The 19,948-nt window shown below is 33.2% G+C and overlaps 1 protein-coding gene across 2 annotated transcripts; it reads left to right on the top strand.

The window, feature by feature from the left end:
* The first annotated feature begins 436 nt into the window (after nt 1–436).
* On the top strand, nt 437–799 carry LOC139707140 (cornifin-A-like). Of its 2 annotated transcripts, XM_071617198.1 has the most exons (2): nt 437–565; nt 662–799. In XM_071617198.1, the coding sequence occupies exons 1-2, from the start codon at nt 437–439 to the stop codon at nt 797–799; spliced, it is 267 nt and encodes an 88-aa protein (XP_071473299.1). The 2 variants fall into 2 exon arrangements, with proteins under 2 accessions (XP_071473299.1, XP_071473298.1); XM_071617197.1 differs by having other exon boundaries at nt 437–799.
* Nucleotides 800–19,948: the final 19,149 nt, after the last annotated feature.

Genomic DNA, 19,948 nt, shown 5'->3' with positions numbered 1-19,948 from the left:
TATGCTAAATAATGTGCATAGAGGGTTATTTGTTCTATTTTTGCATGTAATAGCAACAAAATAAGAACAACAAAGTCGACTAGTAAGCACTTTCTAAGTAAACTACACAGGAAGGTACACCAATAAAAATAGTGAAGACCTCTGAAAACTCTTGTCAATAAAACCACTGACCATGCTTCAGTAAGGCTGGGCCTTAATACCCTGGCATGTAGATGGCTCCTCTTCTTCATCCCGCCCCTCCTCTCCCCAAACACACACCTACTGTTGGTGGAGCATCTGCTGGCCGGGTCACCTCCTGTGGACTTACTTGAGTCCGTGTCAGTCTACCACTGTGTCCCAATAGCCATTGGTCCACAAGCTTCTTCACCTGGTGCCTGACGTGGACCTGGCCATTGTGGACGACTGGCTGAATAACGAATGAATGGGCAGTGCAAGCATGAGTTCCGAGCAACAGAAGCAGCCCTGCGCCCTACCCCCTCAGCTGCAGCATCAGATGAAGCAGCCTTGCCAGCCTCCACCCCAGGAACCATGTGTTCCCCAAACCAAGGAGCCCTGTCACACCAAAGTGCCTGAGCCCTGCCAACCCAAGGTGCCAGAGCCCAGCCAACCCAAGATGCCTGAGCCTTGCCAGCCCAAGGTGCCAGAGCCCTGCCAGCCCAAGGTGCCTGAGCCTTGCCAACCCAAGGTGCCTGAGCCCTGCCAATCCAAGGTGCCTGAGCCCTGCCAACCCAAGGTGCCAGAGTCCTGCCCCTCAACAGTCACTCCAACACCAGCTCAGCAGAAGACAAAGCAGAAGTAACATGGTCACAGCCACACCCTTGAAGAGGCAACCACTGGATGTCCCTTTTCCATTTTGCTCAGGAGTCCCATTTTTCTGTTGACCTTATGATTAACATGAGTCATCATCCTTCCCTCTTTGAACCCCCCAAAAAGATATCCCTCACATTCAACTATGGAAGGTTCCTGAGCCTCTGAAGGTGACTGCAAGTCTCACTGGATGAGTAGGTCTTCCAGGGTCTCAGGGTTAATCTGAAGAGGGATGTTGGGAGGGGGTCAAGTGAATCTTCCCTGTTCTGCCCTCATTAAATCACTTTTAACTCAAAAAAACAAACAAAAAAAAAACAACAACAACAACAAAAAAAAAAAAAACCACTGACCAGAAAGATTTTTGTTCCAATAATTTCAAATAATTATCATAATCATTAACATGGTTACAAAGCCTGTAACTCATGGTATGCTTTTCTGTGAATTACTACATTTGACATATTGGTAAAGGTCAGTGCATAAAAATAAAAATCTCAGTACTTGCACCCAAAGGCATTCACACCCAGTACACTATGTGGCAAACATTTTACCCAGGAGCTCAAGAACATTTCTATAAATGGCCAAGGCTAAAAATCTTCAAATTTGTGGGTCCCACAGTGTTTCATCTTTACTGAAGTCTGCTATTGTGAAATGAAAGCAGCCCTCATAATACATAAATGAATGGTTGTGGCTGTATACTAGCGCTGATTATTTAAATTTCATATAAGTTGGGCCATCCTTAATGTGGCCCTTCATGCACATACATCTGTCCATTGATACTACAAAAAAGTTAAATGGATAACAATTTCATAGGTCCTGCACTGAGTGCAATAGATCACGAGTCTCTACCACATACAGATCTGTGAGGTGCACTCATTCATATATTCATCATCCCCCAATCTCAGAACATTTGTTTAGAATCCATCTTCTGATTAATTTTTTATCTTCTACCAAAACTAAGCATGCCAAAAGAAAATAAAATTTATCTGCTCTTTTCTCTCCCATTTCCAGAAAATTTTATTTGTTATTTAGTGAAATTAAAATGAAAAGAAATAAGCATAATAAATTGATAATAAAATGTCTTTCTCTTATTTCTCACCAAAAGAAAAAAATTCTGTCGGTTCCCAATTATTTTCTTCTTTTCAAGAACTGAAATGATTATAGAAATGTATTTTGCATTTCAAAACAAAAATGATTTTCTAATAATTCAATATATTTTGTATTAATATTAGTGCCTTTGCTTTCATGTCTTTTATACAACACTTTGTAGAGGAAACTAACATACAGTGAGTGACATGAGTCATTTGTCTCATTTTATTATGCATATGAGGAAATGATAGACTTGTTTCAGATATTTTCTTATGTTTCTGACACCATGGCTCCTGTGTTGTATGGAAAATGCAGCTGCGATACAGTCTTGTTGGACCAGGGGTAGAAGACATGGTTTGTGATCCTGAGCTGTCTACACATAAGGAAAGTACCATGGTTTGAATGGAATAGTTTTGTTTTTTTTTCCCCTCAGTAATAGTGCTAAAATGAGAAGAAACAGTCAATCAGGGTAACAGAAGCCACTGAGACACCGTGGTCAGGGTGATTCCACTGCTGTGCTTGCTTTCTCCCATAGGTAACAGAATAAATCTGTGTGCTGCTTCCAGAGATCAGTAATTAATCAGAATTAAGCTTTTCAACCTCCTACTCTATTCTAGAACCTAAATGACATATACCTAAGTTCTCCCATGCTACTGAGTAGACAGTTTTCTGAAGATAAGGATAAGCCACTGAATTTTCTTATCTATACTTTTTAAAGAAAGATAACTTATTCTGATATTACTGGTTATTCTGTCCCATAATATTTTGGGATTTTCTCAAACCCCATATTACTAGTGCATATTTACTCTGTATTTAAATCTATCAACAATTTTTGGGAATTAGAAAAATATCCATGTCTTCGAAAGGCTGATTAAGAATATATTTCTGTAACAATCACCAGAAATATATTAGATATTATGTTCATAGTAACTTTTTAGCCTCATGTGCACTAGCAAGAGATAAAAAGTTACCAATAAACATAAATGCTTCAATAAGCGACATTGCATATTCTAATGTACTTTTGCAATATTATAAAATAATTTAATTGTGTTTTTGACTAAGCCTTCCTACTTAAGAAAAGAAAAAAGTCACTAATGTTCTGGTAAAGGATGCACATTTCAATATTCTGGAAAAGATTTAAAAGAGATGCAATATCATTGAAAGTGTTCATTTTTTACAAATACCTCAAGCTCTCCAATACAAAGTATATCTTTCTATTAAAAAAATCACTTCATGTTTCAAATCGTATCCAACTCGATTCTCATCTCACCACACAATTTCTCAGGAGAGGAAAAAACAAAACAAACTATAGGAAACAATTTTTTTTTTTTAAACTTACTTTTCCAACATATTGTGGATCTGGTCCCATATGTTCTTCTAAAACAAAGAACTGATTCCACACCCATCCCCTTTTGGGACGATGGTGGACTTCTGTTTCACCTTCAATGTGTTTGGTTTGGTTTCTGGTCACCTTGATGGAGCTGTGGTGAGCAGTTCCATAACACCTCTGCACAAAACAGAGACACACTAGGACTGGACAGATGCAAGATGTGCTCATAATTTTCATTGTAAGATAACTTGCCAGTTCATGGTTTTCCTTTTCTTCTTTGTCAGCTACAAATGCTTAATGAGCATTCAAGAGAGAAGCAAAAGCATCTTTTGGAAGGACAGTCCAAAGTAAATTGTTCAGCGAGTCCATGATTTAACTGCCCATCAGGGAAAGATCAGACCACATTTACATCCTGAAGCACTTGGAGAATCAAAGCTGTAGTGGTCTGAGGATTCCAAGTCTTCACAGTAGGAGAACACAGGTAAGCATTTTCTACCTAGTGAAAGGAGGGGAAATTATATACATTACAAAACATGTAATTTTAACTATTTATCTGAATGAAAAAAAATTATGCTATTTTTTCAGAATGATGGTGATAGGCAGAGAAAATATGCAAGTCCTTTCAGAAATATATATATACACAAACCTAAGCTCCTGTTTGCATTTTTACACACTTTTCTACCTATAATGTTAATTCTCAATGGCATATATATGTATGTGTATATGTGTGTGTGTATTGCTTGTATGTATGTATAAAGTACGTATGTCTGCATGTACGTGTGTATACGTATAAAGTTTTTGTTTTTGTTAGATGTATACAGACCTGCACATCCTACATATTAACTACATACTATACATGATAAATGACTTCAAATTTTTTTCCCAAATTCTCTCAATACCATCACAGCAAACAAATAGTTATTAAAGTACTTAAGAAGTAAATGAAGAAGAAGGAGGGTAGGGGGAGAGGAGGAAGAAGATAATGAGAAAAGAGAAGGTATTCTGCTAAAAATTATTCCAGGCTTGGGGCACAGATTGTCAGAATGGAATATTAGTGTGAACTGCAATTGGCTGAGGTATAGCTTGCCTGGACTCTGATAGGTCATGCTTACAATATGTTAGGGTATGGACTTGGCATGCAGGGCAGATAGACTTCCAAGCTTGGGGATGACATCACCCTAGATTTGATGTCTAATATACGTATTGTTCCCATGTATGTAAAGAAAGGATTAAAGGGATAATAGGGGACAAAACATCAAAAGTAAAAATTTGTTGCTTTTTCAGATAAAAAAATATTAAAATTCTTGTACTTGGATTTTGGTACAATTGGGCAATAAAGTAAAGCTTGAAAAACATTTGTTGGAGACAAATAAGAATTTTTGTGAGATGCAAAGTTGATTCTGAAATTATTAGCTTACTAAAAACAAAAAAAATTGAATAAAATTTGCTGAAATAGTTATGTATCTGTGTTCAAATATGTGTTTAGAAAAATATCGATTCAACAATATGGCTCTTTAATCTAGTGAAGATATTTAATTCATTGTTATCTCATTGCATAATATTGTCTGTAAATCAGTACAAACTGTAATGCTGATGTGAAAAAATTACAAAGTAATTCACATGAAAATATAATTGATTTTAAAATCTATATAATAAATCATAGCATGATTCTTATATAGAATTTTAAAAAGGTGTTTATGCAGTGTTGGAAATGAATAAATATATCTATCACTTGAGACCACACAGCAGGGTATTCTTCTCTGTCAGCATTTTTTTCCATAAATTAGGGTTAATAACAATGCTACTTCACCATAGTACAAGAATTGTATAGGATTAGAATTAGAATTTTATTTCAACCAACTGATAAATAAAACATTCAATTTTTAAATATTTTAGGAAAGCAAAGGGACTGTTCATGCTGATTTAATTTAAAACGATCCAAAAATTTTCTCCTAACTTAAAAGAGCAGTCTAGATCCAACATGTTACAAGAACTGAAAAGAGAGTTTAAAAACACAGAATTTGGGGCTGGGGTTGTGGTTCAGTGGTAGAGTACTTGCCTAGCATGCATGAGGCACTGGATTTGAGCCCCAGCACCACAGTAACAAAAAAAAAGACTAAATAAACAAAATAAATATAGTGTCTGTCTACAATTAAAAATATTTTAAAAATACAGAATTTGTTTGTTTTTAAATATAATTTGCTTACAATGTGAACTTTCATGAATCATCAAATTTATCCAAATCTCAATGTTCTCATATATTTACTTTTAGCCAGAATTATTGTTTTCAATTTTTTATCTATTTAAAATATTTGTATGATTTTAGATGGATTTCTTTAGTTTCCAAAATATTCTTAATTTTCAAGTTATGAATTTCAAAAAATAAGAGATTTTTTTAGTCATTCTTCTTAGAAGCTAAGGTGATAAATATATAGAAGGTGTTGTTATCTTAATACTTTCACACCATTTGGTGAGATTTTCAAATGAAATTAACATGTTCACCCTTTATACTTAGTTATTTAACAAAGCATAATTCATGAGAAGAAGGTGAAGAAAGTGGCTTTTGTAATGTATTGCAAATCAGTAGAATAAGTATTTTCTCCACAGTGTTGGTCTTGTGTGTCATTCCAAAAATGTAAAAATGTATTTTAATTTATATATGTAATATATGTTTATAAACATATATTACAGAAACACTGACTTTTTAGAACTGAAGTTAGTAACAGTAGAGTCAAACTGTAATATCCATTATGAGGAAACTCTCACAATTTCATTGGCACTTTACTCTCTAAGTTTCATGTTTCTCATCTGTGGATAAAGAAGTTTATTGAATGATTTTTAGCATACTAATCAACATAATTCTTTTAATTTAGGATTTAATAATAGCATATAATTTCCAAATGAGTTTTCTTATTTATGCAGAGTTACATAGGTCACCCAAGCTTAAATCATTAGCCATTAATAGCTCTCAGTACAGGTCTTCCTTCAAAAAAACTGAGGAAACACTATTCTCAATGCAAATATTTCTCACATTTATCCCAAATGTTATTGCTTGTTTCTGGGACTTTTAACTCTGGTTTTTCATTGATTGTTTCCAAATTTACAAACCTGAGACTCCAAAAAAGTCTAGAAAATATTTTCTATTTTTTTAAAAACTGTTTGCTTTGATCTTCTGTTCTAAAATTTATCTTTGTAAAACATAGTATATCAACTGTATTTCATGAGTAAATCACTCTATTCTTCGTAAGTGCGAGGTGACATGAGATATCATCTCACATTTTAAAAAACAGAAAATTGTCATCAACTTATAAAGTTAAGTATTATATGTAATCACTAGACATCTTGACTTGTATAGAGCCTAGTTTACATAGAAATCTCAAACAAGATCAGCTATGCTAGAAAGTCCTTACTTTGGGAATTACCTTCCCCAGGAGATGCTTGAGGGTGTCTTGTATGGAGAAGGACCTGTCAATGGGCGCATGATGCTCAACCCAGAGAAAAGCTTCTAAACTCTGCAAATGAACCCATCAGATGATAAAATAATGGCTGCTTTGAAATGATGGCTCATTTTGAAAATAGTGGACCTTTAACTTTTCCATGTTAAATCATATAAAATACCACGTTACTCTAAATTATACAGTATATGTAAAATTTATGTTTGAATTTCAAAGTATTTATATAAGGTAAAATTACAGGTACTAAATATAAGTTTATCATCTTTTTCCTCAAGTTTAATGGAAAACAGTATGCTCACATTCAAAATGTTAGTCTACCTATTTGTCATCTAAGTATGTAAAGCTACCCTTTGAATTGAGAGTTGCAGGCAAAACTCCCATTGCTAACAAGGCACATACTTAGATGTGCATCTAATACTACAGTATAGATTTCCATCATTTAGGGATCCAATGATTAATTGTAATTGTATCATTCTCTCTTTTTAACTCTAGTTCTGTTCTAATTTTCAATGATACTGACTTCCAATTTTTACTTTAATTTCTTTCTTTAACTCTCTATTCTAACTATATTCTCGATAAACAAATGGGGTTTACTTTTCCATCTTAAGAGAAATCTGTGTGCTTAAAAATTAAAATTTTTCCTCTACCTGACAATTGACTTAATAGCTTTTGAATACAGCCAGTATAAAATACTCATAAACCACATGGAATTGTGAAGAAACTTAACTAATTTGTTTCAAGTGTTATTTCCATGTTCCAAGTCTATATTTGAAATTTCAATTTTACCATTTCAGGATATTCTCATAATTTAAAGTTATGATTATATTGGATTTAGTAAGTTGCATTTGTTTTAAGTAGACATATAAATATATGTATAATATGTAAGTATATTTAAAATCATCTAAGGGGTTTTACCCTCTGAAACATGATAAAATCCTAAATAATTGTACAAATAAATCAGAAATATTAACTTTTACATGTTTTTTTCACTGGAAGTGATGGTTTAAGTTCCAAGGAGACTGGGTGAAATCACTTTTTTTCACATGGACAGGCTTTAATGCCTAACATGGCTCATTCTGCTGTGTTTAGCTGTAAAGGTTATGGCTTCCTGGCTACCGTGAGCTGAGAGGCTTTCCTCTGTGAAGCCTGTCTACCAGGATGTTTCTGCCTTAAATAGACAGCTATAGACTGAATCCTCTGAATCCAGTGACCAAAATACACATTTTTTCCTCATCTAAGTTGATATTTTCATGCAGTTTAGTTATAGTAACAAAATTCGGACTAACACGAGCCTTAATCTTCAAACTTCACTTTATTAAACCTATCCCTCCCACAAATCTACAATAAACATTGCTTTTAAGCAAAGATTTCTCTGTTTGGTATGACAGTTCTCTTAAGGTCTCTTGTGTTGAGAGAGAGAGAGAGAGAGAGAGAGAGAGAGAGAGAGAGAGAGAGAGACTGTTACATATCATGTTTTCAATGATGCAGTTTTGGAACATAGAGCTAGAACTTCCCTTATAGACCAAGAGTAGATTTGTTTCCAGACTAGATTATAAAGAAATTTTTTTTCTTCCTGGACAGAGGTGGGGAAGTTGTGCTACCAGACACTTAAAATGCTATGATTGCAAGACTCAAGGTTTCTCAGTCATAACCTGTATGTTCTATGCATATGACATTGCCTGGCTACTTCATGTGACCCCACTGTGCTGTGAGAAGCAAGAAGAATTTAAGCAATCTGTTGTATTACAGGTCTTTTATGTCACATTTGGTAACATCTGTTAAATAGTGTCCGCCATTTTTAGTTTGTGTGAATGATAAAATTCCAAATGTTTCATTTCTGAATATTTAATTCAATGTAACTGCTTGGTCCTCTAACTTGTCATAGAATCATTCTTTCTAATGCTGACCAGAATTTTAATTATTTATATAGGTTCTTTCAATCACATTTTTCATTCATTTCATCTTTTTTTCTCAGTTTACTCACCCTGTTTCTGATGTAATTTCCATTGCCTGCATTATGTGGGAATTTAACTTTCATGTTGTATCCCAAAGTAAACATGTGTTGAGTGAGGAAATAAATGGGATATAGACAATTTAATTCATGGTTTTTATTTAAAGAATTGTGTTAAAATAGCAATCTTGAATTTATAAAATATAATTGTGAACACACATTTACAGAAGAATTTTTTTAAAGTGTGCCTGAATTTGGTTTAGTTTTATAATCTGCCTTTCCCTTAAAAACCTGTCACAATTAAAGGTACATAACTGCTGCATAATAAAGACCCATTCCATCTATAAAATTCTGCTTTCAGTAAGTTCTTTCTTATGTAGAGGATATTAAAGAAACATTGAAATATCAATCAAAGAGCACATCAGAAGTTTAATTTGCAAGAGCATATACTATGTGTTATTATGAGTAGTATATTACTCATTATATAGTATGCCTTCCTCATAACTGCAGAGGGTCCATTTCATGATCTCCAGTGGATGCCTGAAACCATAGATTGTACCAAATCACAAATTTAATGCCTTTTCCATCTTAACTAAACACTTAGTACACACTGTGATAAAAACCAACTAGCACAAATTAATTTTTTCTTCTTTACAATTTCACTGATAGAATATTTGTATAGCCTTTAGCAGCTTCAGTTTATGATTTTTCTTTCCTTATTATGTATTTTCAGCTTTTCACTTAGAGGAAGCATCTGTGGTTTCTCTTTGGTGTCGAATTGTTAGCATTACTACTCTTCACTTGGGAGTCCAATGTTAAGTAAAATGTTATTTGAATATTATCACTGCAGTACAGTACGATGCCAAGAGACCTTAGAGCCAATAATGGAGACATCTCTCAAAGTAATGGATGGGATAATACACTAACAACTACATCTTGAATGTATCTGACAGAAAGATGCTTTACATCCCAAGCAGGAGAGAGAGGTGCATGATTTCTTCATGGTATTCTGAACAGCATGCTTTTTACAATTTGTAAACTCTTCCCAGATTTTTCCAAATTATGGGAAGCAAAACTGCATATAGGGAGGGACTAAAGTATATGGTACAAAGTACATGTCTGAACATTCCTAATATATTGAATAATAATAAAAATATATGTGGAAATAAGAGGTCATTCATATTGTCATAATATTTCTGTCTCAAGTTATACTTTTCTATTGTTAGACACATGCACACATATTTGTATAGTGTTGAGTATTGATTTAATGTCTCATATACTCCTGCTATTAAACACGTGACTCAAAATAACAATGTCCTGAAGAAATGTGAAAATGTAGGATGATATTTAACACTATTGATCGATGTATCCACATTAATAATATAGAATTACTACTAATTTTCATAATAACCAGTGGGAAAAAACTAGAAAAAATATGGCACCAAATGGAATGTTCCTGTATGCTCCGTTTTTTCATGTATATTATTTGGAAAGTTTATGTATACTACATATATGTAATTTGCATTTGTAAGAGTAATTTTTACAAATTTTTCATGTCTTCAAAAGTATTTTCAACATTGGTATTTTTTATTTTTCTGTAGTTTAGCATTTTAATTAGATATTTACAAAATGTTTTAAACAGAGTAAAAGCTCTCATAGTGTCTTGATACCAAAATATTAACTTAAAAAATCTAGTGATTCATTTTTGTTCATATTTTCATCCTTTACCTTCTACCATTATGATCATACCCTTACCAATTTATCAACAGATATATAGCACTGTAAATCTGTTACATCTACTTGACAACATTTTAACCCTGATACTATGCCATTTTAGGCATAGTAACACAGTCAAGAGTTCTGCTTAACAATTCCCAAGTTTGAATGGTTCTCAAATTTCTATTATCCTGTTGCATCCCATAAAACACATTATGCAAACTATGTTTCCAGTTAGAATTCTTTTGTCAATTTTCAGAAACTACACTTGAACTTGTAAATAAGACAAACAGAACATTTTGCAACAACCTTCTCATTCACAAAACCCTCTAATCTATATGCAGAATAATTGTATTTTGAATGTATGCCAGATGCTCACTTACCATTGCAAGTATTTTTCTGCTTCCTCTGAATTGCACCTCAAAATTCTAGCTTCGGAAAATTTTACTTAAACTTCAAGCACAGAACCTTTCCCTTTTTGTCTAATCCTTTTTTGTCTAATTCCAATCCCCACCTCTTTCCATGGGTGGGCATTTCCTCTTCTCTTTATTCATAACACAATATAAAAACCATTTTATTTTGTCTTTAAATTTGCATTCGATTTTTGTTTCAAACCAGGCTGTGCAAAGCAGTTTCATTAATAAACAGTCCTAACAGAGGACTCCCACTGTGTGGAGGATAGAAAGTTCATCACTATGTTAACCTCCAAGGAAAGGAATCTGAACCATTTTACCACTGCATCTTAGGCTACAGCTAAATGATGTAAAATTTCAAGGATACTTACAATAAAATTTAAAATTGTAACCTAATCAATAAATAGGGTAAGGAAATGAACAGACACTTCTCAGAAGAATACATATAATCAATCAACAAATATATGAAAAATATGTTCAACTTCTTTGGTAATTAAAGAAATTCAAATCAAAATTACTCCAAGATTTCATCTCACTTGGGTCAGAATAGCAATTATCAAGAAAATAAGTAATTATAAGTGTTGATGAGGATGTAGAGAATAAAAGGTACACTCACACATTGCTGGTGGCACTGCAAATTGGTGTAACCAATCTGGAAAGTAGTCTGGAAATTCCTTAGAAAACTTGGAATGGAACCACCATTTGACCCAGATATTCCTCTCCTTGATTTATACCCAAAGGATGTAAAATCTGCATACTATAGTGACACAGCCACATCAAGGCTCACAGCAGCTCAATTCATAGTAGTTTGACTGTGGAACCAAGCTAGATGTTCTTCAACAGATTTATGGATAAAGAAACTGTGGTACATATACACAATGTAATAGGACTCAGCACTAAAAGAGAATAAAATTATGGCATTTGCACATAAAAGGATGGAGTTGAAGAATATTATGATAAGTTGAGTAAGCCAGTTCCCCAAAACCAAAGGCCAAATGTTCTGATAAATGGATGCTGATCCACGATGGTGGAGGGATGAGAAGGTGGGGGCACTGTGTAGGGAGAATGGAGGAAAATTGATTGGGCAAAATGAAGGGAGGGAAAGGGAATGCATGGGGACAGAAACAATGGTGGAATGAGATGAACATCATTACTCTAGGTACATGTATGTCTGCACAGGTGGTACTAGCCTACATCGTGTATAACCAAAGAAATGAAAAGTTGTGCTCCATTGTGTACAATAAATCAAAATGTATTCTGCTATAATGTATAAGTAATAGAACAAGTAAAAAGAGATTAAAATTAAATTGCGGTTTGATCCAATGGTTTATAGCAAATTCTAATAATGCCAATATGTAATAAACTGTTGAAAATCCAAGACTTCTCAAATTTGCTGCATCTCTGTTATGTAACCAAGAAAAATTCCTCATCAAACTGTACGACATACTAAGGACTTTGCTGTAGGCTTACAGGATAACAAATGGAAAAATGTAAAACAAAATCTATAATTATACACTGGGAAGACAAACTTCTTATCTTATAAATAGCAAAAATTACATATTGCTGTTGAAATTTGTTTTCTACATTATGATGTGAAAGTGCATTTTCATATTATATTTTATTTGATTTTTACCATATGGCAACTGAAAAGTGATAAATACTAAAAAATGAGTAAGTAACGGGCAACGAATTTGAAATGGGAAAACACATTCACTGTATTTGAAAAAGATCAGAACCTTTCAGAAGATTAAACCATTTAATATGAATTTTACCAGTTTCACTTAAGAATTTTAATTTTCAATATTAGGAAAACATTAAATAAATCATTTTTTTCCATCATTCTTCAAAGACCTATTGAGTTTCCATTATGGGCTCTAATGCTGAGGATCATTGATTAATAGCACAATTAGTGTTTTTGGTATTATGTTAGAGTTGGGTAAAAATGCAAAGAAATAAAAATGCAAATATTTACGCTTTCAACATGTGTTATGGAAGAAAAATTAAAGAAAATGAGTTTTAAAGCAGATTGAATTTAAGGAGTTTCAAAATCAGTGGTCAGAGGGAAGACCTATCTTGATAGTCTAATATTTGAGATATAAATTACAGGGAAGATAAACATGAAGATACAGGGGGAAATCATTCCAGATGCACAAAACAGTAGATTCAAAGGCTAACTTCAAGCTAAGCCTGCCCTGAGCAAGGAAATGAAGCTCAGCTGTTCTGAGATCATTAATCTGTGGGTAGTAGGGGTGAGAGAATCAGAGGCAGACAAGACAGAACACCCAGGGACTTTGAGGATGTTGGATTTTATGTCACTGTTTTATTGTGATTTAAAAAAGAAGAAGAATTGAAATCTGGACCCTTAACACAGTTTTAAGTATCTAATGTATTTCTGTTCAGTACAAGTACTATGTTGTGCTACTGACTTCTAGAACATTTTGATCTTGCATGATTGAAACCTTTTTTGCTAAGGGTAGTCCTTCACAGCAACTACTCATTTCTTTCACCCTCAATAGCAGTTCTACATCTTTCCTGGAGATTACCTGCAGTAGGCACCTCATGTGTGTAGAATCATGCAATACTCCTCTTCCTGTCTCTAGTTTTATTCACTCACCCAAATAAACTGAAGTTTAATTCATATTACAGCATGTGGCAGAATTATCTTTTCACTAATGGCTGAGTAATATTCCTTTGTATGTATATATCACGATTTCTTTATCCATGCTTTCCTTAGTGGACATTTAGGTTCTTTCCACTTCTTGGCTATTGTTTTGGTAATTTCATTTTCAGGTCTTCCATGTTTTCCTGTACAGCAGTACAGCTTATTTTCAGGTGATGATATTTGTATACTGCAATGTTACTGAATTTGTTTATGAGTTCTAATCTTTTTGCTTTAAATGTTGAGTTTTTTTTTATTTTTTTTAGTTATAGATGAACATGATATCTTTGTTTATTTATTTTTATGTGGTGCCAAAGATGGAACCCAGAGCTTCAAATGTATGAGGCAAGAACTCTGCCACTGGAGCAAACCCCAGCCCCAAATTCTAATTTTATTTAATCTTTTGGTTTTTCTTAGTGTAATGTCTGACTACACAGATGATTTTACTTTTTACATTCAATTTTTTTTTAAAGAGAGAGAGAGAGAAAATTTTAATATTTATTTTTTAGTTCTTGGTGGACACATCTTTGTTTCTATGTGGTGCAGAGGATCGAACCTGGGCTGCACCCATGCCGCTTGAGCCACATCCCCAACCCTTTACATTCAAATTTGAATAGCTTTTGTTTCTTGTTATTTTATAATTGCTTTGAGGAGTACTTCCAGTTGTAAGTATATTAATAGGAGACAAGTGTAATTATTTTTATTTTTGTGGACCATAAAGAAAAAAAAAATCAGAATTTCACTGAGCATGTGAAGTGCAGGCTTTTCACATAAAATTTTTATTATTTTGAGGTTCATTCAATTTCTAATTTGTTGAATTTTTTCAAAAATATTTTTGGGTATCTTTGAGACAATCTTGAATTTTTTGTTGTTGCTCTTCTGTCATTTAGAATATCACATTGATTGTTTGAATGATCCTTGCATACCAGGGATAAACTTGACTATGAAGTGCGAGCATTTGAAACACTGTTGAATTTTGTTTGGTAAGATTTGTTGATGATTCTTACATACATTTTCATCAAGTATAGTCACTTGTATGTAGTTTTCTTTTTTTGAAGAGACCTTGCCTGGCTTTGAATTTAAGGTAAGGCTGGCCTATTCAGTGACTTTAGAAGTGTTATAACCCTTCTGCAATTCTTGGAAGAGTTTGAGACTAGTTGGTATTAGCTTCTCTTTAACTGTTTGATAGAATTCAGCATTGAAGTCTTCAGGACATGGGTTTTTCTCTGTCTGGGGGCTATAGATTACTGTTTCAATCATTTTTTTCAGTGCTCGTAAGTTCAGAATTTCTTTCTTCAATATTCAGTTTTGATGGTTTGTGTAATTCTATTAATTTATTCAAGAACATCTAATTTGTTCATGTATAATTGTTGATAGATTCCTATCCTTTTTTGTTTGTTTGTTTCTGTGTTATGACCCCAGATATGATATTGCCTACTTCATTTCTTTTTCTATATTCAAATCTCCTCAATTTTTTAACAAAAGATGTGTCAGTTCGATATGTTTTAAAAAATACTTAGTTTGTTAATTTTGATCCATTGTCTTTTCATTCTTCATTTAATTTTATTTCTGCTGAAACTTTGTAATATGCTTTTCTGCTACAACTAACTTTCTTCTTAGTTTGTTCTTGTAGTGTCATGTGTATGTAAATAATTTTTTTTTAAATTTCAGATAGTTATTTTTAATGAAACCTTATATTCCTGCCGCAGTCTGGCTGGGCACAAATCACGAGCCACTGAAGCAGGAACAAACTTTATTTTTAAACTGCAGGAAAACACTTCACACAGCTCCCGGGGAATCCTCCCGAATGCGCCACGAGGCTTGTCCAGGAACCCCCAGCCGGAAATATCTCTCCCAGAAATCCCTCCTCCTGCACTTCCCCAACCAATGGGAACTCTCGGGGAATCCACGGAAATCCCCAGGAGAACTCCAAAATAGTGCGAGAACTCAAAAGTTGCGGCAGAGGTGGATAGTAATGCCTCGCCTGTCAATCAATACTGTTGGCAAAATGCCAGGGGCCATACAGACTCAGCCGTGGCTCTCAGCATATTCCTATAAAATCCCTTCAGTACCATTTTTGCTGTTCCACAGAAATTCTAGTTGCATGTTTTCTCTATTGTTTGGTCAAGATATTTTCTACTTTCCCTTGATTTTTTCTTTTACTTGTGGTTGTTCAAGGCTATGTTATTTAATTTTCATATATTTGTGAATTTTTTAGTTTTCTTTTTGGTTTGCTTTTCCTGATTCATTCCATTATGTTTAAAAAAAGATACTAGCTACTAATTTGAACTGCTCTGTGATGTCATTTTCTGCAAATATCTGTTAGAACCATTTGACCCACAGTAGTTAATGTTCAAGTGTTCTATTGATTTTATGTCATCACCTGGTCACTTGGATTTTATGGTACTTAAAATGAAAGGATTGTGAATGGATAAATGTGTAATTTTGAGAAAAAAAGAAAAAAAAACAGAAAAAAAAGCCAATGGGTAAGAATGAAGAAATCTGGCATCAAATTTTGAAAGTGGATGGTACTTAGGAGGCATTTGAAAGAAGATGCAGTATAGATAGCCAACCAAACTATTCATATTCAGTAGGTAGGTCAGGGAATAAAGGTATTAATATGAGAATCAATAATATACAAAGGATTTTAAAGCCATCTGACAATAAGGACATGCTCATAAAGATTGAGATAAGAAAAAAGAATAAGAGCATCAGATTCAGTTGTGGATGTTTGACATCCAGAGTTACAAGCAGAAGATTTGGGAGACTGTAAATAAATTGACAAGATTGACAAGGTGGAGGGGCATGGGAATAGAACAGTTGAAATATAGAAGTAAAGGGATAGGGTCGATAGTGTTTTTAGATGAAAAGAAGAAAATACCAATTAATACAATTATTAATTGTAATAATTTAAACATTCATACAATACCCAGATATGATGAACCTATCTTTGGAATTTTTGTGCAACTAAGTATAGGTATGAGCATATTAAATGTGTGGGTTGGTGTAGCCTGGTGTCATGGTGCACACCTATAATCTGAGTAACTCTCATGGCTGAGGCTAAGGATTGCAAATTCACGACCAGCCTAAGCACTTTAGGAATGAATATCCTGTATAAAAATAAAAACTAAAAATGATAAAAAGAATTGGGGATGTATTTCAGTGCTTGAGTGACACTGGAACAAATCCCAAGTACCAAAAAAAGAAAAAGGAGGAAGAAGAAGGAAAAGGTATTAAGGTATTTATGAATCGTGAGTGGGCACTAAGTTAAACTATGTATAGACCCACAATATGCACAGCATCCCAAATGTTGGCTTACATGCTTAAATGCCTTCTTTTATAGAAACAAACTTTTCTTTTTTGTTTACTTTCAAGTTGAAGATGTTGGGACTCAGAGCATCAAAGAGCTTGCTTGTGAGATGAGATTAGAAACCAGTTCTGTTTAAAGTTCAACATCCTTTTCTAATCTATTCAGACATGGGTTTGAATTTTGATGCTTCTGTCCTCTTGATGTTGGTCCTTGAGATAGGAATGTTTTACTATCATATTTTCGGTTCCCATAGTAGCAGTATAAGTTATAGTTAGAATTATATAAACTAAAAGAAGATGATGTGACTAAGAAGTCATCTTTGATTCATAGTAAACCTTTAAAATGTGTTAATAAACAATATTATCTAGATATAGTACACAATATAGACATAGTATTTCAGTATTTGACTCACATTTATTTTCTTATATATTACTTGAAATAAAAAGAGTAGACATACATTCCCTTTATTGTATGTAATATGCAATCATAAAATCAAAAAAATTAAATGTATTTATGATGAAAATCAAATGTAAATATATATGTATATATAAGTTTTACCCATTATCTTCTTATGCACATTCAAATGCCTTATAATACTTTAAATACAATAAGAAGTCTTTTTTTTTTTTCTGTTTAAATGGTTCTGATACTTCTGTCCTTGGAAACAGACTAGACTCCACACACAATTGCCACAGAGATGAAGTTTTATTAAATGTCAGTGGAAATTTCTTTTCATATATGAGTTTGTATTAATTAGCCAAAATATATGGAGATATTTGAAGTCCTCCCTCACCAATTTTTAGCATTTTTGTTGATGAGTTATAATTATATCTAAAAATAGGTTTGATTGTAATATATCCCTACATGCACATTACATATTTGGTCTAGTTCAGACTGTTTACCTCCCCTTTCCTTAACTTCCTCCTTTTCCCTAATCTCTACTCTACTGCTCTCCCTTCTGTTTTCATTAGAACCCCTTTATTCACTCCTTTTTCCCTCTCTTCTTGCACATGAGAGAAAACATATAACCCTTGAGTTTCTGAGTCCAATTTATTTAGATTTAGCATGATGTTCTCCAGTTCCATCCACCTGCCTGCAAATGATATAATTTGCTTATTCTTTATGCCTGAGTGAAATTCCATTGTATATTTTTCTGTCAGTTGTTCATACATATAAAGAGGATTATTACAAATATTTCTAACGTGCTACTAAATTCTGAAATATAAATAGAATGACATCCATTAAATTTCTATTTTTAAGGGAGCTTAGAAACTAAAGGGTTTTACTTTTACTAACTAAAAACTCATTGAGATTTTATTTGCAATTTGGTGTGAATATTTCCAATTATTGCATTATCCTGCTTTTGCTACTTTATAGCTCTTAGCAATTAGGGAATAGAGTAGGCAATATGTTGCATAATCATTCAAAAAACTGGATACAAGAAAGGGTCTCCTGGTTGTAATAAAGCCCCTGTGGATAGTTCAATTAACTCTTCTTGGCTACTAAGGTACAACTTTTTTTTTAATCTTGATAAAAAAAGAAAAGAAATTGCACAAAATATCAACAAAACTTAGTAGGGTCCTCCGGAGTATTATTAGGTAATGTTTACATGGAGAATCTGCCACATTGTTAATATAATTGCTGCACTGTGGTCCTATAAAATTAAAGGCCTTTCATCTTGTATATCCTTATTGGGAACATTAAGTAGGCATTTATATTCACTTTTCCAAAGAATTAGAAGTATTCTCCCTAGGTCTAATATTTTTTATCTTGAAAGTATTTTTTATTATTATTATTATTATTATTATTATTATTATTATGGTTCCATTGTTTGCTCTTTTATAAGACTTTTATCTGTTCATGCAATAAATCCATAAATAAAACAATAAAATTGTATAGGAAAAGAAAAGCAAAGTATTCTTTTTTGCATTGACTCTAAGTTCTACCCTCAGTTGTAAAAATTAAAATGTATGTATGATTTTAGAGATAATAATAATTAATATATATAACTTGTATAAAAAGAAATACTAAATCTGTAACATGTTTACATTGAATTCTATGGATATTGTGTAATATTTTGTCACAATGGTGAATTTATTTTGTCTTTAGTACCATTATCTTGCAATTATTTACCATCACATATCACACAGATTAAAGAGTCTAGAAAAAATATGAATCCTCATATCTTACTGAAGAACATGTGCACACTATACCATTGAAACAATCAAATCAAAAGAAAAAAAGTATTTTTTTCTTCCAAATATTCATTTAAAATCGACAAGCATGAACCCAGGAAAAATCCAAGCTTTTGGGTTATCAGGTGATAAGATAGAAGTATTTTGAATTACATGCTAAACAAAGGCACTCCATTTATAGAATCCATTAGCATGGTTTTATGCAGAAAGGTAACTAAGCTCAGTTAAGATGTGATTAAATAAGAAGAAAATTATTGCTCATGCTATTTAACCTTCTTTATGTTTCTATTGCAATTCACAATAGTAGAAAATTCTTCACAATGTACTTTGCTCTTCCCTCAGAACTATCTGCATTGTCCAGATTGTAGGTTAAGCAGGTTGAAAGAACTTCAGAGTCAGACTGATCTGAGCATGAGTCTTGATTCTGCACTTTTCGTTAGTAAAGTGAGTTATCTAAGCAAGCTAAACTTTGCTAGACTTTGAGTTGTCAAACATGAAAACAGCATAATACCAAATGCTCAATGTGAATAATAAAATTAAATATCTCCAAAAAGTGAACCTGTGTCAGTCTTGAAATTATAATAAGCAATGGTATTAGCATCACTACAGTTGGTAAAACAATACCCAACCTTATTGTTTGCCTTTGGAAGGAGGTATCAAGCACCGAGGAAGCATTTGCCTGGACCCTATGGATTCACATGAGCACAGACACAGATATGCAAAGATAAGGGTCATGAGGTCTATAAGTTCTTCAGTTTCACATCTTTTCCAAGAGTATATTAAAACTCATACTATTCTCTATTTTCCATTAGCTACCATAGAATTCAAACTTTGTGTATTTATTATACATAGGAGGGTACTGAGATACCACAATGCTGTTGTTTTGGTGGTGAATTAGAGACATTCTAAATATCTCCTTATCTTCCCATTAAAAAAACCTACTTAGTTGCCCTGTTCATTTTGTGGAAATTCATACCCTACCTACCCACTGCCCAATAACTGAATTTAACAAGTGATAGATTGTGA

Source organism: Marmota flaviventris, chromosome 9, assembly GCF_047511675.1.
Source record: "Marmota flaviventris isolate mMarFla1 chromosome 9, mMarFla1.hap1, whole genome shotgun sequence".
NCBI classification, from domain to species: Eukaryota; Metazoa; Chordata; class Mammalia; order Rodentia; family Sciuridae; genus Marmota; species Marmota flaviventris.
This window is presented reverse-complemented; position numbering and strand designations above follow the sequence as displayed.